The 22,000-nt window shown below is 33.9% G+C and overlaps 4 protein-coding genes and 1 long non-coding RNA gene across 6 annotated transcripts; 2 read left to right on the forward strand and 3 right to left on the reverse strand.

Moving 5' to 3' along the window:
* The first annotated feature begins 1,633 nt into the window (after positions 1-1,633).
* LOC6620282 (probable cation-transporting ATPase 13A3) lies at positions 1,634-10,644 on the forward strand. 2 transcript variants are annotated; one of them, XM_032723977.1, is made up of 10 exons: positions 1,719-1,803; positions 2,700-2,839; positions 4,453-4,529; positions 4,631-4,919; positions 4,976-5,085; positions 5,143-5,504; positions 5,558-6,061; positions 6,122-6,322; positions 8,007-9,861; positions 9,936-10,644. In XM_032723977.1, the coding sequence occupies exons 3-10, from the start codon at positions 4,505-4,507 to the stop codon at positions 10,529-10,531; spliced, it is 3,942 nt and encodes a 1,313-aa protein (XP_032579868.1). In that variant the 5' UTR covers positions 1,719-1,803; positions 2,700-2,839; positions 4,453-4,504; the 3' UTR covers positions 10,532-10,644. The 2 variants fall into 2 exon arrangements, with proteins under 2 accessions (XP_032579867.1, XP_032579868.1); XM_032723976.1 differs by lacking the exon at positions 4,453-4,529 and having other exon boundaries at positions 1,634-2,839.
* A 538-nt stretch (positions 10,645-11,182) lies between these two features.
* Positions 11,183-15,910, reverse strand: LOC116801936. Its single transcript, XR_004362312.1, has 2 exons — positions 14,382-15,910; positions 11,183-11,441 (listed from the first exon to the last, which is right to left on the reverse strand). It is a non-coding gene; the product is annotated as an uncharacterized LOC116801936 (long non-coding RNA).
* LOC6620283 (probable cation-transporting ATPase W08D2.5) lies at positions 11,629-13,740 on the reverse strand. The gene is made up of 2 exons (XM_032723993.1): positions 12,561-13,740; positions 11,629-12,486 (listed from the first exon to the last, which is right to left on the reverse strand). The coding sequence occupies exons 1-2, from the start codon at positions 13,321-13,323 to the stop codon at positions 12,278-12,280; spliced, it is 972 nt and encodes a 323-aa protein (XP_032579884.1). The 5' UTR covers positions 13,324-13,740; the 3' UTR covers positions 11,629-12,277.
* A 50-nt stretch (positions 15,911-15,960) lies between the features above and the next one.
* On the forward strand, positions 15,961-18,717 carry LOC6620284 (forkhead box protein J1-B). The gene is made up of 5 exons (XM_002044456.2): positions 15,961-16,061; positions 16,929-17,317; positions 17,379-17,562; positions 17,623-18,102; positions 18,169-18,717. Exons 2-5 carry the CDS (start codon positions 16,938-16,940, stop codon positions 18,451-18,453), a joined length of 1,329 nt encoding a protein of 442 aa, XP_002044492.1. The 5' UTR covers positions 15,961-16,061; positions 16,929-16,937; the 3' UTR covers positions 18,454-18,717.
* A 1,475-nt stretch (positions 18,718-20,192) lies between these two features.
* LOC6620285 lies at positions 20,193-21,527 on the reverse strand. Its single transcript, XM_002044457.2, has 3 exons — positions 21,247-21,527; positions 20,509-20,629; positions 20,193-20,449 (listed from the first exon to the last, which is right to left on the reverse strand). Exons 1-3 carry the CDS (start codon positions 21,383-21,385, stop codon positions 20,263-20,265), a joined length of 447 nt encoding a protein of 148 aa, XP_002044493.1. The 5' UTR covers positions 21,386-21,527; the 3' UTR covers positions 20,193-20,262.
* Positions 21,528-22,000: the final 473 nt, after the last annotated feature.

A 22,000-nucleotide genomic window follows, 5' to 3' on the forward strand; every position in this document is an offset into this window, starting at 1 on the left:
GATGATAATGATGTCATTTTACTAAGTGAAGTTATTTAAATGATTTAATCTGAAATACTTATTTTCTTTAGCTAAGTGACGTATCTTATAGTACAAGCGTCTCATTTACCAAATAAAGTTATCTATTCATATATTTTGTTGGAGTTATTTATTATTATTATTTTTTTTTTTTGACTGCACCGGTATTTCTAATGGCAGTGAAATAGAATATGATTGGTTGTTCATGAAGTTGTTTTTTGTAAGTTTGTATATTAGTTAAACAAACCCACATAAATCTGATGTATGTGACTAGTTTTTATTGTAGCATTCAATGTCGATGTATATTAAAATATCAGAGTCGATCTGGCCATGCAACGCCAATTTGTATAGGTTGGATTTTTTATTAGAATTTTTTTCGTCAAATTAAATAATTATAGATGTATTTAATAGATGTAATTAATGAATTTTCATGTACAAAAGAGTGTTATCAACTAATTTCTTTATGTATAGCTCACATTTTATGCGTTAGTTTAATGTTTTTACGAATTTTCAGAGTGTTTTGTCCACTCTTTAGTGTCCATTGCCAATTTAACTACTTCTTTCTAATAATAATGAGAAATGAATTATGAGATGAATATGAATGAATATGAGATTGAATAACAATAACTTGATGCAAATCACTTTGCAGAATTGGTCATTTATGGATTTACATATTGTTTTGATCTGCTGGACCTGCATATGTATGTACATATGCTATGTAGCATATGTATGTAGCTATATATATATGTATGTAGCTATAATTAGGGAAAAACTCTTACCGAGACAACCATGACTAGGGGAACTGTCATGCGACTACTCTCTTTGCTGCCTTACTGCAGGTTGATAGCAATCATTGAATTTTGTGTACATTAGGAGTCCTACTGTGTGTAATACTAACTAACCTCGGCATTTTTAGATCCTTGCTATATTTTAATATTGGAACAGTGTTTCTATTTTAATTTCCATAGAATAGAGACAGTAATACCTGTAAAATAATAGATGTGGTAGAAAGGAGCATTAAAAATATTAACCCTTATTTTTGGTAAATATGACAAGGTCCATAATGTTTTTTAAACTCACGTTATAATGTAGAACTTTATTAAAACTAATGGCAGAAACTCAGTAATTCTACCTTAATTTCTTTGCCAATTTGTATACTTGCTAAAAGATTAAGCATGCCGATTCTAGAGTCGTAGATGCCGCACTGGTTTGTCTAGTGTTTTGTTTTTTCCTTTGTCTATCCAATTTTTATAAGCACGCCAAAAAATATTTTTAACACGCCGTTCAACATTTTTTTAACTGCCTTTCCAATTTCTGTCGATTTGACAAAGAATTATTATTAGTTAACATATTACGATTGGGAAATTAGCTTAAAGTTTAATATTAAAAAACGTTATAAGATAAGATTACATATTACAATTTATCTTCCATTTCAGAAATTTACCATCACTTAGTCAAACAAGAAGAAGGACCTACTAAAGAAATTAAACTAAAACCTGCTTTTGCTTGGGTACCTATTAATGTGCCACTGAACGGTGTTATTATTAAAATGATTGAAATTGAGGTATATAAAAAATTGTATCGAATATAAAAAATAGTTATGTTCCCTACGTGGCATTTCATTTTTAATTTTAAATCGATACTTTTTTGCACAGACTACTAAAGTTCATCATTCTTAATTACCATTGCCAAGCAATTCGCACCTGTCATACTAAGAATTTAATCCGAGGGATTGTATCGTAATGAATTCATATCAAGGTGTTATAAAGAAGAAACTGGAAAAAAGTAAGATATTATACAGAAATGTGCTCAACGCGTGCTTTGGTGTATGTGTATTCACATTACAACTTAACAAGTTAAATGGTGTCCTGCCCAAAGGAACCAGATTAAGCTTGAAGATTTTACAAAAGGAGTACATCAAGCAATTCTTTTTTGAGAAGCGTGTGGGAAGCGGAGGAGCAGGTTTCAATTTTATTACGTTTTTTGGATGATTAATAAAGAACCGGAGAAGAAGCATAGCAACAAAATATCACAGCCTAAATCCTGCAGGTCCACAGGTGCAATTTTCATTTAAGCGACGGCAGCTAAAATTATTGCACTTTAAATTATTAGCCAATAATCACGTGCCATTTAACTTAAATATCCAACCTCGTCAAATATTTTTGAGCAGGGTAGGCAGATCGAACTGCTCTTCAATGATGTTACAAATTTTGTTTGCTTGTTTGCTATGTTGTTTAAGAGAGACCTTTTACAAAGATGACAGGTGTAGCTGACATTAAAATCGGCATAATTGCATAAGTCTTAGAACCAAGAAGTATATTCAAACTGTCGCAGAATTCATAATTGCCTGCACTTGTAATTTTAAATTGTCCAGAAATGTTCGCAAGTCAGAGCAAGGCTTGTGAGATTAATAATTCTCGAAGTGAGACAGTGCAGCTACAACCCTTACCAAATCATATTGAAGATATAAAATTTAGAAATTCGGATGTTGAAACGGATGATGATCATCACTTCCCTGGAATTGCAGCTAAAAATAAAATCTTGAAGCTTAGCTGGTGGCATTCTCCTGTTGATATGCATTATGTTGCGACAGAATTAGTGCAACCAAAAAAAAGTGATAAAGTACCGAGCAATAAAATAAAAAAAGTTGAGAACAATAATACTTTAGTTAATGGTTGTAGTAAAACTTCAGCAAGATCGGTTCCGTTACTCCAATATAATCGTCCAGACCAGGATGGGGACAGCGACGAAAACATAACAAGCGTTCTTGAGCCAAACGTTGATGAATTCTATCCTAAAGACTCAGAACGGCTTGTGGATGGTAAGTTATATTTGTAGCTCGTTAATTACTGTTGACCTTTTTTTATTTTATTCTCTACTCGCGAAGAATAACCAAAAAAAAAGCATGCACCGTTGCTTTCCCTCTGAGCAGCAGACTTCGTTGCTTATACTTTTGATTTCTATATATCGCATCGTCGTTAGACACATCCCTTAATGGGAGATACGAGCGGCGATTGAACGCAAACGAGTTCATTTCTTTTCGCCGCGCAGTGATTTTTGAATTTTATGTTATGTAGATTTATTTTTAGCATCAATTTAGCATTTAGCATCAAAGCATTAAGAAATATATTTTCTGTTAAGATTCACTTGTGAAATTCACAGATCCAAGTGACAAGAATTTTCAAATACGGATACATGAGCCAAATACTTATTGAATCGTGGTCGAAGTGATGAGGGCAAAGGAAAACGAAAAAATACATTATATGAATAATTCCATGGGATTTTGTTCCGACTTATGAAAGTCGACACTATGACTTATAAACAATTATTTTTTGACGAAGCATTCAGGGCTACTATGTAAATCGGTTCGGATCTAAGAAACAGCGAACGTGTGCTCTGCAAGAATATCTGTGGTATTTTAAATAGCTTCAAAAACCATCGTTAAAAAGTGTGTAACATCTAGAAGGAAGCGTGTTTAACCATATAAAGTATATTTTCTATATACATACGTATATTCTTGTTTTTATTAATTTTCGCGTCGACATTTAGTCTGCCAGCTGAATGCTTGGCGGAAAGCTTCAGTACGTTTTTTCGGCAGTTAAAGGATTTGATGGCTTCATATAATTTACATATCTATATACATATGTATGTATCGATAATTCTCAGATATGATAACTGAATGCATTTTAAATTACCTAAGTAATTAAAAATTTAAATGGGTGAATATTGTATGTTCATATTTGTAAGTAAATATGTATATGCATATGTATGTATATGAAGCAACGAATCTTTTTGACAGTGTTGCTGTATTAGTATATGCATACATACATGTATTGATCAGCACATGCCAGCTGCAAAAATTTTAATGAATATATGTACGGTACATGTGTATGCATTAATTGATGAAGATCGTTTCTTATTGTATTCGTTATGATGAATTATGTTTTCATTTTGTATGTACATATGTTTGTGTTCAAAGCTTCATACATATATCAGTGAATTATTAGGTGTAACGCACAATATTTCTATTAAATACTTTTTCTGTTGGCAACAGTGTCCCAATTGCGTACAATTGAAAAGCCACATAATCATATAAGCGAATAAAAAACGGGTACGAAAAGAAAAGTGTGAGTGCTCTAGCGAACAAACAATATCAAGTTTGCGCTTTGGATTCTTATCACTTGTCTTTTATCTATTGATGTTGCCTTTTCGATTAGGCGTTTAACTAGCTGTTCGTGGCAACAACTTTTTCTTTAAATGTGTTTTGATTTTTTTGGTAAAAGGTCACAGTTAATTACCTTAACAATATTAGTTTCAAGATATTGACGGATTAAATAAATTTTAGCTATGCAATTTGAACAAATTTGTTGTTTCACCTATGGGAGTGTTATTGATTTTACTTTAATGTTTTTATAATTTTACAAAATAAAACAGCGAGTGGAAGCTAAAGTAGGCGTACTTACATACATACATAGAAAAAAAAATTATGACACCCCACAATAATTCAAAAGGTATGCACTCTAACATAGTACGTGAATTTAAATTATATAACACGCCATCGTTCTATTACATTATTGCTATTAGTATTTAAAGCTTGATTACTTATTTATAGTTTCAAAACCATGTACTGGACTATTAAATCCAGATCAGGAGGATCAAATGAAAGTATGCGGTTATCGTCGTTCTCTTATGCGAACTGGTTTTTGTTGGGCATGTATCTTCTTAACTGGAGGTCTGTTGCGCCTCGTGTTACATTGGTGGCGTCATTTATATTTATATGCCACTTGCTCTAAATGTTCATTGGAGGAGGCAGAACAGGTTTTGGTAATAGAGGATTATCAAGGAAAGCACATAATGTACCATGTAAAGAAAATTCAAGTCCTAACGTCAAGCAACCTTAAGTAAGTACACACCAATTGTGACAAAAAGAAAAAAATTAAAAGATTATATTCATCAGGACACTCTTGGAAAAGGAACAGCAGTCCATAGAAAGCACTCATATAGAATGCGATCATGTAGAAAACGTCTTGCAACTGTCAGTTCATTTTAACTCGGCCCAATTTAAAAGTACGTTCAATATAAACATAATAAGATGCACCAATTTGCAAAATCATTTTTTTTTAGAATGCTCATCAATACGAATTTTTCGCTGCAAGCAATTGGTTTATGCTTGGAACAATAATATAAATAGTTTTCAAAGGATAAATGGACTCGACCTAAATATTCCGTGTTCATATTATCACCAACAGCGTGGATTAACTGTACATGAACAGATTTCAAGGCGAATTGTTTTCGGAGACAATGAGATATCTGTACCATTGCGAGATTTCAAGACATTGCTGTTCTTAGAAGTACTTAATCCTTTTTACGTTTTTCAATTATTTTCTGTAATTCTGTGGTTTACATATGATTACTATTACTATGCTTGCGTAATACTCTTGATGTCCATTTTTGGTATAACAGTGTCTGTTTTGCAAACGAAAAAGGTAAGTTATCAATAAGAAGAACTTTATAAAATATAATTCCTATATATTTTTAGAATCAGGATTTGCTCCAAAAAACAGTATATAACACTGGTAATGCTTGGGTTGTTGATCATAAAGGACTGTCTAAAGAGCTTCCAACGCGAGCGATAGTACCTGGGGACATCATTGAAATACCGTCATCAGGCTGTACCCTGCATTGCGATGCAATCTTAATATCAGGAAACTGCATTCTAGATGAGTCTATGCTTACTGGTGAAAGTGTGCCAGTAACCAAAACTCCTCTACCGTCGAAACGTGACATGATTTTTGATAAAACAGAGCATGCCAGACATACTCTTTTTTGTGGCACAAAGGTTATTCAGACTCGTTATATTGGCTCGAAAAAAGTATTGGCATTTGTAATAAACACTGGAAACATAACGGCAAAAGGAGAACTTATACGTTCTATTCTTTACCCCCCCCCTGTTGATTACAAGTTTGAACAAGATTCGTACAAATTTATCCAGTTTCTGGCAATAATAGCATGTGTAGGATTTATTTATACGCTTGTAACTAAAGTAAGTTGTGTACTTTTTAAGCAAATATAATTAAATGATAATATAATTTGTTACGTACAGATCTTGCGTGGAACGGATCCTGTTAAAATAGCAGTTGAATCACTGGACCTTATCACAATTGTAGTCCCACCAGCACTTCCAGCGGCAATGACAGTCGGTCGATTTTATGCACAAAAGCGGCTAAAGACTAGTGAAATATTTTGCATTTCTCCTAGGTCTATAAATGTGGCAGGAAGTATAAATTGTTGTTGCTTTGACAAGGTTCGTATTATTAATAAAGTTTGTTCGGTATTGATTTAAGTTGATTAAATGGTTTGTTTCCAATTTCATCTACAAACAAATATGTCGCATTTTATTTTAATTTGTTTTTTAAACAATATAGTCAAATCTATTTACATTATTATTATTATGGTTCTAATATAATATATATTCTTTTAAAAGTTTTTCATTCTTGTAGAAGGAAACGTTTTCGACCATAATAAGTATATATATTCTTTATCAGGAATAGCCGAGTCGATCTAACCAAGATACTAGAATAACAAGATGCGTAACGCCATACGATTTTCTTGCACACGATTTTTTCAGGCTGGTGACTCTGGAGCTCTCTAAGCTTCCAAGCTCTCTAAGAGAGCGGACAGCTCTACAGCCGACAACTGTATGTGTGCACACGTATGGTCATGCTTTGTATGCCCTCCACTTAACAAAATCTTAGACTTTAAATCTATATTATCTTTGATTGATTGGCACCATGTAAAAATTCTTGTTTGCATTGCCTTAACGATATTAATATTTAAATATAGCTTAGCTTAGAAATAGTACTAGTCGAAACTATATACATAATACCACAAAATAAATATGACTTTATATTAGAATAATTGTCATTAAGAATTCAGCTTGCGACGAATGAAAAATTAGAGTAGGCATTTCTAGTAGACATCGATTCTGACCGCACGGTCGGTCGTGCCTATATAAAGAATAAAGATCAGGATCAACAGCCAGTCAAGATTTCAGGAAATATAAAAGCAAGAACGTTGAGATTAAGCATACATATTTTAGTGACATAGACGCAACGCAAATTTTACCACGCTCACTCTAACGCTCAGACTGCCACGCCCACACATTTGAAAAATTTGTTTAAATGTTTTCATAATTTGATTTGTCTTCTATATTTCTATATACTAACACGCCGACACTTTGAACAATTTTAAAATGTTTTCTCTTTTTGTTCACCAATATCTAGCGATATCTCAGAAAAATTATGAAATTTCGCGTTCGCATGCATTTCCCCTACCTGTGTAACGGGTATCTTATGGTCGGGGGAGTCAACTATAGCATCTTCTCTATTTTTTAAATAATACACCATTTTGCAACGAAATTGACCAGAACTCTAAATATCTAATTTTGTTTCTTAGATCAAAATATAGTCCAGAAAATCGCCTTCTTCTTCTTCTTTTGTTTTTACTCACACAAGCAAGCAAATACTATTTTTATATTTATAAGCACTTAATTTTACGCGAGCGGAGATAGAGCAATATTGGCCGTCACCAAAAAGGTGTCTGCATAGTGAAAGAACAATGGTATGGCCGTTACGCATTTTCTTATAAATAATAAAAATACGTTATAAAATAATATAAAACACGTTAAGGGAAACCTGGTTATAATAAAAAATATATATTTATATAAGAGTACAGAACAAGTACAGTACAGTACAGAACAACCCAATAAAGAATATATATAAGATTAAATGAGAAGATTTCTATTATGTCCGCCTGTTCGTACGGACGTCATGATCCTGGGAACTATAAAAGCTAGAAATGTACTCGCTTATAGATATTTCATAAAATAATTAAATAATTAAAAAAATTATTTATTTCCATAAACAATATATCCTTTATTAAAATGAACGTCACGAACTTATAGACCTTAAATTGTATCTTTATTTCAGACTGGTACTCTTACGGAAGATGGACTTGATATGTGGGGGGTTGTGCCCAAATCATCAACTAATCAATTTCAAATTCCTTTAAAAAGTATTGATCGATTGCCATTCGATCACTTCCTTTTCGGTATGGTAACGTGTCATTCTATAACAATATTGAACGGCAAAATGATGGGCGACCCATTGGATTTAAAAATGTTCCAGTCTACAGGATGGGAACTAGAAGATTCAAATAACATACCTGATACTGAAAAATATGGTATTCTTTATCCAACAATTTTAAGACAGCCAAGAGTTGGCCTTACCGGTATGGCTGAACCAGATTGTGGATCTAAGAATGAAATTAAGCGGCAATCCTCTGTAGACGATTTACTAGCCACTGTTGGAATCTCGCCATCACAAAAGAATTTTGATCATGGTATCGTTCGAGAATTTCCATTTACTTCAGCCCTTCAGCGGATGTCTGTTGTTACTCGTTGCCTTAGTGACCAAGTATTTAATGTTTACTGCAAAGGTTCTCCCGAGATGTTGAAAAAACTTTGTACGCCACAAAGTTTACCAGATAATTATTCGCAACAACTATCGGAATTCGCAAAAAAAGGATACCGAATCATTGCCATTGCTTTTAAAGCTCTTTCCCACAAGATGAACTATACAAAAGTACAGCGTTTATCTCGAGAAGAGGTTGAAAACAACATGGAATTTTTGGGTTTTGTTATACTTGAGAATCGCCTTAAACCAGATACTGCTAAAGTAATAAATGCGCTAAACACAGCCAAAATTCGAACTATAATGATAACAGGCGATAATATTTTAACTGCAATAAGCGTTGCTCGGGATTGTGGCATAGTAAGTCCCTCGCAAGCAGTTATAACTGTGCATGCAGATCCAATTGGCGACAGTGCAAACTTCCAAACTAATACCGGTACAGAGTGTAATTTTGATAATAGTTCAGATAAACACTACAAGTTGCACTACACCTTAGATTTTGGTAGCAAGACGTCTCGGGCATATCTTTTTAAATCAAGCTTTAATAGTAACCTTTTTGACCGGGAAACACCTGAATTCACGGCCCACGTTGGAAAAACTATTTTTCATATGGAGTCGACGAATTCATTAGTTAACGAATCGAGTTCTAGTTACGCAGAAAGTGGTTTGCCGACAAGCGATAGTTTGGCCAGTGTAAAAACTATAGACACTTGGACCCACAATGATGCTGAGCTTGGTATAAAACACACACCAGACGAAAGCTGGCGGCAAGAATGTATATTTGCAATGGATGGTAAGACTTGGCAAATTGTAAAAGATCACTTTCCAGAGGAAATGGAAATTCTATTGACACGGGGTTCTATTTACGCCCGAATGTCACCCGATCAGAAACAGGCACTAGTTATAGAACTTCAAAACTTGGACTATTGCGTTGCCATGTGCGGTGATGGAGCCAATGACTGTGGTGCACTGAAGGTGGCTCACGCTGGTATTTCCTTAAGCGAGACTGAAGCATCCATAGCATCGCCATTTACTTCACGAAATCCCACAATTTCGGCGGTTTTAAAAGTTATTAAGGAAGGACGCGCTGCATTGGTCACATCGTTTGGTATTTTCAAGTATATGGCAGCCTATTCCCTGGTTCAGTTCATATCTGTTATGATTTTGTATTCCATCGACTCTAATTTGACGGACAAGCAGTATCTATATGTCGATCTTGGACTTATATCAATATTTGCCTTCTTTTTTGGTAAAACCGAATCATTTGATGGAAAGCTGGTGGAACAAGTTCCGCTTAGTTCATTAATATCCTACACGCCATTAGCTTCCCTTTTACTACATCTTACTGTTGTAACAGCATTTCAGGTGACTTGTAAGTATATATATATATATGTAAATGTAAATTTAGTAAACATAACGTAATCCTTTTTTTTAATTCCATTATAGGTTGGATTCATCTGCATCAACAGCCGTGGTTTAAACCTTTCGAGCCTGCGGGTGAAGATCATTTAGGTTGTTATGAAAACTATACAATGTTCTGCATATCTAGTTTCCAGTATATTATTCTAGCTTTTGTTTTCTCAAAGGGTGCGCCATACAGAAAACCACTGTGGTCGAATTGGCCACTGTGTCTAGCATTTATTGTAAATTTGTGCATTATTGTATATTTGGTTCTTTACCCCTGCGATTGGGTAGCCACCTTTTTTCAGCTTATTGTACCTCCTACCATGAGATTTCGATACGTTATGCTTGCATACGGAGCAACATCATTTATGTGTCATATTTTTGTCGAGTCGTTTTTGGTTGAATATCTAGTGTTCAAAAAATACCAAGTACAGCGAGAGAAAAACTGGGTCACATCGAAGCAAAAATACATGCGTCTAGAGCATGATATATCAAATATAAAAAACTGGCCACCTATAACTGAAGTTTATGAACCAAATAATTTAACAGACTGGGAAACAGAACAGCCCACATATGTAAGTTTGCACGCTGAACAAAACCATGATACGCAGCTTGGAAAATTTCCGGGATTTTGTTAGAAAATTAAAACAAAAATGTAGCCAAAAAATTTAGAGCAAATAATCCTTGTCGAATTCTATGTATATTGTACTGTAACCTAAGGAATTTCCATTATTAATAAAGTAGGGAATGTAGAAAAAAATATTTAGTTCCTATTTAGTTTTATTAGTAATCTTTGTATTTCTAATTGTACTTACATCAAAGATAACTTTGTATTAACTATGAACACTTTTGTCTTACTATGTTTAAAACGGCGTTGTTTCTTGATTATAATTAATGTTTGATGTTTATATACATAAGTTAAAATTCATATAGGCTGTATAATAAGCATTCGAGTAACTTTAATTCATTGGATTTTTAAGCATACATAAAATAAAAAATAATAATCACAATAATTGTATCTCTGTTTTAGAGGGTGCTTACAATGGAATGGCGTTTCTCGGTTTTGGGCAAACGGAATTATATACTCGTTACTCGATTAGAAAAAGGGTATATTAGATTCGTTGAAAAGGAAGGTTTAAGAAAGCGTTTCCGACCATATGAAAAATATATTCTTGATCAGATTTAATAGCCGAGGCGATCTTGTCCTGTCCGTCTGTCCGTATGAACGTCTCGATCTCAGGAACTCCCATAAACCGCCCAAAAAGCCACACACAAACTTTTGCAAAATATTTTGATTTGTTAAATTTTTTATTAGTCTTGTAAGTTTCTATCGATTTGATAAAATAACAACTTCCGCTTTAACGACCACAAAGCATCCATTTTTATTCCCGTTACTCGTAGAATAAAAAGATTCATTGAAAAGTCTTTAACAGGTAGAAGGAAGCGTTTCCGACTATATAAAGTATATATATTCTTCATCAGGATCAGGATAGCCGAGTCGAACTAGCCATGTCCGTCTGTCCGTATGAACGTCAAGATCTCAGGAACCTGAAAAGCCAGAAGGTTGAGCTTTAGCATACAGTTCATAGAGACATAGAAGCAGCGCAAACCGCGAAAATTTGCGTTCGCATTCACACTAGCTGAGTAACCTGTATCTGATAGTCGGGGAACTCGACTATCTTTCACTCTTGTTTTTCCTAGGTTTGGCACAGATATTTAGCGATATAAAATATTGTTTTTTTTTTTTTTTGGGATATGTGTGCGAAACCATAATCGCTAACGTCGGTGCATTTTTCAAAAACGACAAAGGATCACGTAATGTTTACTAAATTTACATTGGGGATGAGTGCCACTGGAAGTTGGGAAAGCTGCGATTGAAGTCTAAGCACGTGTCGGTGTTTTTGGTCTTCTCGCTCTTGTTGTTGCTGTCAGTTGTTTTGGTTTGGATGAGACCTCCCCGTTTCACGTTTTCACTATATACATATGAAATAATAAATTTGATTCGGTTTCTGTAACTCCCGAAGCGTAAAGGACATTACCAGGTTGATTCTCCCTTCACTTTCATCCATTTACCTTAAATCTTACGATCTTAAGAAACAAAGCTATTAGGAAGTTTTAGATTGTGAGCTGGGAAAGTGAAAAACAAATCCACCTAAACATGGAGCTTTGAAAACCAATGAACAAAAACAAAAAATTGTAATCAAACGATAACATTTTTCATTTGACTTTTAGCCAGATTTGTGTTAAGTTTTTCACTCGCCGAAACTTCGTTCATGGAACTGAACCTGAACTCTGTGTGTTTCCATCGATTTCATTTCATATTCTTTTCAAGTGTTTACCAACAACACCTCTTTAAGGACTCCACTCGACGGTCCAACGCCCGTCTAGATTCGCGGTGTAGCAAGGCGTCTCAACCTAGCTGTGCCTTGTCTTAATGGTATGTATGGCGCATCCTTGGAGAAAACAAAAGGTGGAATAACATACTGGAAACTAGATATGCAGAACATTGTATAGTTTTCATAGCAACCTAAATGATCTTCACCCGCAGGCTCGAAAGGTTTAAACCACGGCTGTTGATGCAGATGAATCCAACCTATAATGGAATTAAAAAAAAGGATTACGTTATGTTTACTAAATTTACATTTACATATATATATATATACTTACAAGTCACCTGAAATGCTGTTACAACAGTAAGATGTAGTAAAAGGGAAGCTAATGGCGTGTAGGATATTAATGAACTAAGCGGAACTTGTTCCACCAGCTTTCCATCAAATGATTCGGTTTTACCAAAAAAGAAGGCAAATATTGATATAAGTCCAAGATCGACATATAGATACTGCTTGTCCGTCAAATTAGAGTCGATGGAATACAAAATCATAACAGATATGAACTGAACCAGGGAATAGGCTGCCATATACTTGAAAATACCAAACGATGTGACCAATGCAGCGCGTCCTTCCTTAATAACTTTTAAAACCGCCGAAATTGTGGGATTTCGTGAAGTAAATGGCGATGCTATGGATGCTTCAGTCTCGCTTAAGGAAATACCAGCGTGAGCCACCTTCAGTGCACCACAGTCATTGGCTCCATCACCGCACATGGCAACGCAATAGTCCAAGTTTTGAAGTTCTATAACTAGTGCCTGTTTCTGATCGGGTGACATTCGGGCGTAAATAGAACCCCGTGTCAATAGAATTTCCATTTCCTCTGGAAAGTGATCTTTTACAATTTGCCAAGTCTTACCATCCATTGCAAATATACATTCTTGCCGCCAGCTTTCGTCTGGTGTGTGTTTTATACCAAGCTCAGCATCATTGTGGGTCCAAGTGTCTATAGTTTTTACACTGGCCAAACTATCGCTTGTCGGCAAACCACTTTCTGCGTAACTAGAACTCGATTCGTTAACTAATGAATTCGTCGACTCCATATGAAAAATAGTTTTTCCAACGTGGGCCGTGAATTCAGGTGTTTCCCGGTCAAAAAGGTTACTTTTGATTTAAAAAGATATGCCCGAGACGTCTTGCTACCAAAATCTAAGGTGTAGTGCAACTTGTAGTGTTTATCTGAACTATTATCAAAATTACACTCTGTACCGGTATTAGTTTGGAAGTTTGCACTGTCGCCAATTGGATCTGCATGCACAGTTATAACTGCTTGCGAGGGACCTACTATGCCACAATCCCGAGCAACGCTTATTGCAGTTAAAATATTATCGCCTGTTATCATTATAGTTCGAATTTTGGCTGTGTTTAGCGCATTTATTACTTTAGCAGTATCTGGTTTAAGGCGATTCTCAAGTATAACAAAACCCAAAAATTCCATGTTGTTTTTAACCTTTTCTCGAGATAAACGCTGTACTTTATACAATCGAAACCGTGTGGGAATGGTTGGCTGGGAAGGTATAAGAGGTTTGTAAACAACACCATTTCACTCAAGAGGAATCGATCATCGGAATAAAACTCGGTTGGTCAACGATTACTTTGGATTACATCCAAAAAATATGATTCACTTCCCAGACTAATGTGTGAAGTCCTTAAAAACAAAGGATAATCAACTCATTATTAATTTCCTTTAAAAATATTCTAATTTAAATGTTTAAAAGTGAATCATCTAGTTTTTTTTTTGAAATGAATCGAAAAAATTTAAATTATTGTTGGGGGCGATATCCTGATGAACGGATATTGATTCATCCATTTATGGATTGTTTTTCTTTCTTATTTAAATAAAATTCTTTAAGCAAACAGACTTTTTATTTATAGAATTGTTTAACTCTTGAGGGGAAAAAATTTCCAAAGCTCTCGCTTTAACAGTTTTCTAAATATCTTACATCAAAGATTTTTACTAAAGGGGCGCTAACCTGGTGAGTGTACCATCAAGCGGCACTCCCAGGCACTGCTAAATCTGTGTTGACTCTTCTTTAATTCAAAGGCCACAGGCCGCTGATGCGGTGCCAAACCGTATAAAAAGAATCCAACTATTTATCACCTGAATTGGGAAGGGGTAGAATGGCAACTCTGTACAATCTGAAAATGCAGTTGCAATGGACTGATGTAGAGCCGTTGACGGGCGCAGACGGTCATCACTTGTCTGATGATACTGATGGAGACTATACACCAGTCGGCATAAGTATTTTTGCAAAATAAACGCTTTTGATAGGATAGTTTTTATTTTTTGTATGTTAGTAAGTAATTAATTTATTATACATAATTTAAATGGTCGCATGGTTACTGCTCTACAAACTTTAAAAAGCAATCAGTATATCGAAAATATCCAAATTTTTTTTTTTAAATGCGGGATTGGCCGTTTTGAATGGTTTTAGGGTGTTAGAGTGAGAGTGGCAATTTTTTTTTTTGCAAATCGATAGAAATTTACAAGTGTAATAAAAATAAAAAATAATAAAAATAAAAAACAACATCAACAAAATTTTCAGAAGTGAGCGCGTGTTAGTTTTGGACGGTTTGTGGGCGTTATATTGGACATGCCAACATGGGTCTATACTCTGCGTCTATTTCTAAAATCTGCATGCCTCTCAACGTTCTAGCTTTAATAGTTCCTGAGATGTTGACAATCCTATAAAGGGGCATACTGAAATGCCAAGACTCGGACTTCTACCTCTTACAAATTTTCAACGAACCTAATATACCCTTTTATTCTAAGAGTAATGGGTATAATAAATTATATTTAACTGTTGCTAAATCAAGGAAACTTCAGTTGTTTCTATTCTTTTAATTCTTTTAAAATAGCTTACCGCCCCTTCAATCAATATGATATATTATTATATTTTTATGAAAAAACTGATTCTACATGAATGAAATATTTTTTTACTTTTAGTTTTCCTCAAGTAAAATTTTATTTACAATAAATAATTTCATGTATTAGACTTTTCACCTTATATTTTATTTTTGAACCGATTTTATTCGTACAGATAATCGTTTCTAACCCATTAAAGGGGAATTAGATTTATGTAATTGTGTATTGTTTGCATTAATCGTCATTGTCGTGACGTAGGTAGCACAATTTAAAGCAAAGAATCAAGCCTTAAAATTTTTATTTACATATTTTTGTTATGTGTTGCCATGATTTTTAAACAGTAATGTACACAGCAATGCATTCGTTTCTATTTCTTATAATTCAAAATCCTAATAACAGAACAGCAGTCAAACTTAATTTTTTTTTTAAAAAGCCTGTGGTCGAAATTGCGGTATAAGGGTATATGAGGACAAGTGGTTGAAGATTTTAACGAAAAGTGGTGGATATAGTGCAAACCTAAGAGCATATGGCCACCTTAATGGTAACAAAATGTATGGCTAAATAGGGTTGTTGCTGAGCACTTTTTGGATGTCGGAGAATTTGTGGCCGCATTTGTATCGAAAAAGTCGGCTGGGGCATAAAATCGACTAACTATATACTAAAACGAGACCGACTACATGAGTCCTTGACCACCCGAGCGACAACCACTTCGACCCTATAAGCCCGAGAGTGATTTCCTAACCTCAAACAATTATTTTTGTTGTAAAAATGAGGGTTGCTCCTAGACTACAGATACAGGTGCAACGGTAGAGAGTAGCCTTGCAGTACAATTCAAGCGGTTCATTCGATACAGTTTAATTAAAAAGGCTAAGAGTAATATAAAAATAAAAACTAGTACAGCCAAATAAACAAGAAGTAATAAGTATACCTAAGAGAAAACAAAACGGAAACTTATTAATATAAACTAATTTTTCATCAAAATAGAAATATGCTATATACTATTTATATACATATTTGATTTAGACGATTTTAGGAACATTGAAAATTAAATAAAAAAATAAAAACACTAATGTATTTACGTAAAATTTTTAAGTTTGTCACAACCCTCGTTAATGCGTAATTGTGTATACCGAATATTCAAAGAATTAAGAAAGGCATTTTTATTTTTTATTTTCTTACTTCTGTTATTTAAAGTACGTTTTTCTTAAGCATTCAATTGGCTTACATTACACAAATTTTGTTACTTTTATTGATTTAACACACATATTATTTTAATCACCCTGTCGCACGGATGAACATTCGAAAGAATATTTGTGAGTTTAGCACTAAGTAGGTGGTTTTTTTATTTCGATCGATTTAAAGTCGATTTAAAATGTTACTTAATACTTACTTACTTAATATTGCCATCTACATAAACTTATAATGAAAGTTTTCGTGATTAATATATTTAACTGTATTTTTAAAAAAAATTCATTTTCCGATTGTGTATAAAAAATAAATATAATGCATTTTGTGTAAGAGTGTGAAATTTGAATACCTTGCCTAACAAGTGTTGCCATATTGAACTTTCAACTAGATTTGTTAAAAAAATTGATTGATAACCAGCCGCACCGATTTCGTCATGTCCGCCCGTCCGCACGACGGATCTTTTCAACTACTGATATATACAAATATGAACAAAATTTTTAATAATTGAATTGAATTATCACTCTAAGATCCTTTTTGGGCTCTTGACTAATATATTCTTATAATAACTGACTGAACTACATTATTTTTGCATAGAAACGGGATATGTCATACCACATTACTTCTTCGGCAAAACGGAATGTTACATTACAATCATGTATGGAAGAGAATTCATTCTCACAAGAAGCAGAGGACTCCGACGAGGAACGCGAGCTAACCAACCTTAATTGGCTTTTGAGGAATCAAAATTTAACTTGGCCGAAAACCATTGATTACAACCCAACCGATATTTTAAATTCGAAAAGGAACGCAGAACCAACTCACAAGTCAAGAGACCATGATAAACATATCAAAATGTTTTATTCTACGCGTGAACGCACAGATAAAATATCCCATATAATTTTAGGGGCTCATGCGCAAAAATCTATAACAAAGAGACCAACTGCGTCAGAACGCTTTGAAACATTCGTCAATAAAGTTAAAAGGTTTGTAAAATAGAATTTTATCTTATAAAACATTCATATGAAATTATTTGTATTATTTTAGAGACTTAACAGAATATGAAAAGTTGGCTAGCAAGTATGAAACCGACGTGACCGAGAAACCGCCTTTTAATTATTCACATATAATAGGAATGGCTATGTTACAAAATGGGCGAATAACTTTACAACAATTATGTTCTTGGATAGAGGCCAAGTTTGCATTTTTTAGAGTTCGAAAGAAATGGAATGTGAGTGCTATTAATTGTGTTGACTGGAAATGAGCTAATTACTTTACAATTTCAAAATAGAATTCCATTAGGCATAATTTATCATTACACCATTGCTTTCGTAACCGAAAAAGAGAAGAAAGGGGAAAAGGTGGTTACTGGGAGCTGGGGGTCGACCCAAAAAAATGTGACCGGAAACGAATTCGAAATAGAAAAATTTTGCATCCAACGGAAAATCAAACTGCTAAGTTCCAGTATGAACACTTAACAGAAATACAACAAGCAAACTCTGCTCGGCAAAATCATGCAGGATTCGTTCAAAAATCGAAGACAAGTAGTCTTCCAGAAAAATCTGAAGCAAATATCTTTAATATCGTGCCCCATGAAGAACCTAATATAGCTGATAAAAATGATGAGCAACGTCAGTTACGAAGAATAAATAAAGAGGACATTTTAAAAAAGAAGTCTGAGCTTGACACTATTATATCGAGTACTGAATCATTTTTAACAGAACCAAACCTAAACTGTTTTTTTTCCAACAAGACGGATACTACCAACACGGTAAGAATAATATATATATATTTATACTTATTTTTGGATTATTCTTTAAAAAAATATACATTGCAGCCCATTCCTGCAGAAAAGAATTTCTGCACATTCAATAATTTCTATTCCGAAATGACACCTGTGCTTGCTTCAAATTCAAATATCGTAGAAGAGCAAAATGTATCAAATGATGTATCCTGTCCTAGCCATGCATGCAACATAACAATCAATTATGATTACACTAACTTTCAACCAATAGTAGATAGCATTGCCGAGCAGTTCCAATGCCTGCATGATAGCGCTGAGTATGATCGAAACGACGATATCTTAGAAAACCTTCTTGATGTTTGTGTTACGCACTATTAAAACAGAACTTATTGCAATACAAAAACCAAAAATGTTTGTTTACAAAGCTATTATACAATGATTCAATAAAGTGGCTTGTATTATCGACGATTTTATTTCTCCGGCTCCATTCCAAAAATATAAGGTTCGTTCGCTTTACTACTTCATTGGCCTACAAACATTTAATACATTTAACATATTATTAAAATTGAAACAAGAACTATTATATGTAACTATTTTCTGCCTGTGCGGGATAAATTATAAAATGAAGACTATAACACAGAACCGCGTTTGTTTCTTCGTGTTCTAAATGTGGACTCGGAATTTAGAAAATCAAGAAAGTTAAGATTAAGAATGCTGTTTCAGTGACGATTAGGCATAAAAAGTTTGAAAACTTACTATATTAAATTTTGATTTCACCATATGCTTTGCCTGTTTTTACTGAAAACAGGGAAGGGTTTTAATTATTAAGTTCGGGAACGATCGGGCCTTTACTCTAGTAAGTGTAGTTGAATTTTTGTTTTCGAATCGCAAATTAAACTAATTTTTGGAAAAACAAACCAAATACTTTAAATAAAAAACAACGAATAAAATTTTTTAAATTAATGGCATTAATTACTTAAATCAAAATTTGACTGGACATATGTATTATATGTCCATAATAAGAATTGTCACACAACCCGGACAGTATTACACAATTAGGAAAACCATACAGAAAAGAGATTCAAAGAGGATCGCACAATAAAAGAAGGATTCATAGATTTCATAAAGCAAGATGAGACTAATGAATTAAGTACCTCTCAATAATTTAATCTTCATAATTGCGTTCTTTAGTCCAATAGTCAAACAAAAAAAATTTGAATTTTTTTTGACGCGTCTGCAGTTTTGAAAAATAACTAACAGGTCAAATTACTTGCTAATTAAAACTTGCCAGTCAAAATATTTGATTTTATGACTCATCCTTCAACTAGCTACTATCTTTTGGTGCTGCAAAATAGTAATAGTAACGAGAAAACTGCAGGAAGTTGCATTGACATCGGCAAAAAATAAAATAGATGCCATTTACCATGCGATTAAAAAATCGTCAGTTGCCGGTCGGATCTGATCATTATCCGTAATGATTACAAGGTGGCTGGACCAAAGACACTAGAATAATATTCTAGAACAATATTCTAGTGAATAATATTCTAGTGTCTTTGGCTAGACTCTATGCTCAGTAGCATGCATCTCTCAGAGTAGCCATGGTCCTCCCACTTTGGGAATTTATGTATCTAGGCTTCGTCTTGAAATGTAAGCTTCCCATGGATAAGGAACTCCGAGGAAAGGATGCAGAAAGCACGCCTGTAAAACAAAACGCTTTTACCGCTTTTACTTGTTAGTCTGCCTATTTTTTGGAGTTATTGCCGTTTCCGCGGAGCTTAAGAATCATCAAAGATTTAGGCCAACCCCTCTGCGTGTCACGGCGATCACAAACCAAAAACCAGTATCGCAATTAAATTTGAATCAATATGCCAAAAAGATGTGAAATTTCTGCCTTGCACTGAAACTTTCCCTTTTTTGAATATGTTATTACTCAGAACTTCACCAAATTTTTCGATGTATAAATCGGTGTTTAAATCGTTTTAATCACACAGGCACAGAAAATGTACATTTATTCTTCTGGTGCTCTGCGTTACAAACCATATCAGTTGTTTTGTACTACAGTACCGATTACATTTGGGCAGCATTTATATTTAACTTTTATAAAATAGAAGTAAATGTTCTTTCTGACTAAAGCAACAAATGTTTTTATTGTATTGACACACGTTTACATAATATATTGGTTTTCAATCACTCAACATTCTTTTTGTCATTATCCCTTCCGATCTCGGGGTATTCCAATTTAACACCGGGGTCACATGTAAAGATGGGGCAGCAAAAAGGAAACGATGCGGTTTTATTAGTCTTTTCTGTGTCCAATTTACATTTGTCATTCGCCAGTGGCAATGGCCCGCAGTCTTCTACGAGTTCCAATAGCCTATAAATAATGTATATTAGGCATTTGTTTATTTAAATATAAATTGTTCCGTTAAATACTTTGCATCATTTTCCTCATTTTGAACACAAGTAGATCGACCACAGAATGGAGTAAGGTCCCACGACTTTCCGGGCTCAACAGTGGCACATCGAGTTGAAGCAAAGCACATTGCCGGAAAATCTGAAGAATTATTAAAATATTTTGAAGGAAGCGCGAGGAAATATTCAAGGCAAAGGCCAGATAAAACGCGAGCTTTGAAACACTATTAAATCTACGTTAATAATTTTAATACACTCACAGACTAAAATATTTTTGGCACATTTACAAAATATATATAAATATGTTGCAATTAAAAACCCAAAAGGGAAGCCGAAGTTTATATACCCTTGCAGTAATTTTACATATACAAGAACTGATGTATACCCAATAATAACAATATGATCAAAAACAACCAAACTAAGAAGAATTTCTTAACAATTTTAATTAATTTTCGGGCTGTTCCTGTGGTAACTATATACATCCATCATGTATACATTAAAAGCAAAAACACTTGATAAATGTTTACTATAGGCTGAATGATTGAGAAAGGAGAGGGATATTTAGTTTGTGTTTTTTGTTTTGGGTTACACTAGCACATAGCTTTTATGATACTTAAAATTATGGGCGTGTCACCGATCCTTTTATTTTTTATAGTTCATAACTCTATATTTAACAATAAACCGTTCTATCTATGCTTATATTGTACTTGAACCTTGTAATAAAGAAAAATTTATTAATCTGTTGATTGCCATACTTACCTCGTAGAACATCGGCAGGAATAAGACGTTTGAAAATTCGTATTTCACCTCCGTCACCCTTAGAAATTTTTTGTTCAGCACACAGAGAGACTGTGAAGGCTGTTAAGATAAGGGTCAGTACGGCAAATTGAAAACTCATTTTTAAGATTCCAGTTGTTTGTAAATTTTTAATAATCACAAACGATTAAAAAATTATCCCTTCGCGAAAATAATACAAAATAACGAAGACAAATGGAATTAACCAACCACCTAACCAGTCTAAGTTAAGCGAAAGTTCACAATAAATTAAACCAACTGGTCAGGCACACCTATACTTATGGGGATCTCATACATATATGCAGCGGCTACCTAAGATAAAGCTTTTGTGCTGGATTGAATACCGCTTTGAAAGTTGTTACTTAAAAAGACAGTACAAAGCTTTGTGCTTTGGCCCGGTTTTCACTAGCATTGTCGTATGACAACTTGAAATCCGAGAATTGTGCAGAGGTATGTACATACATACATATGTATGTATTTGAATGTTAATGCCACTCACATAAAATAATACATTTTGTTGTTTTTCAGAATTTACATATGTATATTCTGACCGTTTTCCGGCAAATAATAATTATTTTTATAAGACGAAAACATGGACGCGCACCAATGTATAAATACTATTATTATTATAAGGTCATCCAAATATACCGATAGATATAACTTGGAGGAAAATAAAATTAAATGCAAATTGGAAAGACAAACAATAAAATTAGAAAAA

The sequence above is a fragment of the Drosophila sechellia genome, chromosome 4, assembly GCF_004382195.2.
Source record: "Drosophila sechellia strain sech25 chromosome 4, ASM438219v1, whole genome shotgun sequence".
Taxonomy (NCBI): Eukaryota; Metazoa; Arthropoda; class Insecta; order Diptera; family Drosophilidae; genus Drosophila; species Drosophila sechellia.

What these genes read in the sequence shown, in the direction of transcription:
- LOC6620282 (XM_032723976.1), top strand. Translation starts at nt 2,395, where the DNA reads ATGTTCGCAAGTCAGAGCAAGGCTTGTGAGATTAATAATTCTCGAAGT. An exon ending in TAACTCGGCCCAATTTAAAA is followed by an intron (nt 5,086 to 5,142) that starts GTACGTTCAATA and finishes ATTTTTTTTTAG; the next exon opens with AATGCTCATCAATACGAATT. An exon ending in ATTGTTGTTGCTTTGACAAG is followed by an intron (nt 6,323 to 8,006) that starts GTTCGTATTATT and finishes TCTTTATTTCAG; the next exon opens with ACTGGTACTCTTACGGAAGA.
- LOC6620283 (XM_032723993.1), bottom strand. Translation starts at nt 13,323, where the DNA reads ATGGAGTCGACGAATTCATTAGTTAACGAATCGAGTTCTAGTTACGCA. An exon ending in AACAGCATTTCAGGTGACTT is followed by an intron (nt 12,487 to 12,560) that starts GTAAGTATATAT and finishes ATTCCATTATAG; the next exon opens with GTTGGATTCATCTGCATCAA.
- LOC6620284 (XM_002044456.2), top strand. Translation starts at nt 16,938, where the DNA reads ATGTCATACCACATTACTTCTTCGGCAAAACGGAATGTTACATTACAA. An exon ending in GAGTTCGAAAGAAATGGAAT is followed by an intron (nt 17,563 to 17,622) that starts GTGAGTGCTATT and finishes ATTTCAAAATAG; the next exon opens with AATTCCATTAGGCATAATTT. An exon ending in AGACGGATACTACCAACACG is followed by an intron (nt 18,103 to 18,168) that starts GTAAGAATAATA and finishes TATACATTGCAG; the next exon opens with CCCATTCCTGCAGAAAAGAA.
- LOC6620285 (XM_002044457.2), bottom strand. Translation starts at nt 21,385, where the DNA reads ATGAGTTTTCAATTTGCCGTACTGACCCTTATCTTAACAGCCTTCACA. An exon ending in TCCTGCCGATGTTCTACGAG is followed by an intron (nt 20,630 to 21,246) that starts GTAAGTATGGCA and finishes ATAATTCTTCAG; the next exon opens with ATTTTCCGGCAATGTGCTTT. An exon ending in AATGAGGAAAATGATGCAAA is followed by an intron (nt 20,450 to 20,508) that starts GTATTTAACGGA and finishes CATTATTTATAG; the next exon opens with GCTATTGGAACTCGTAGAAG.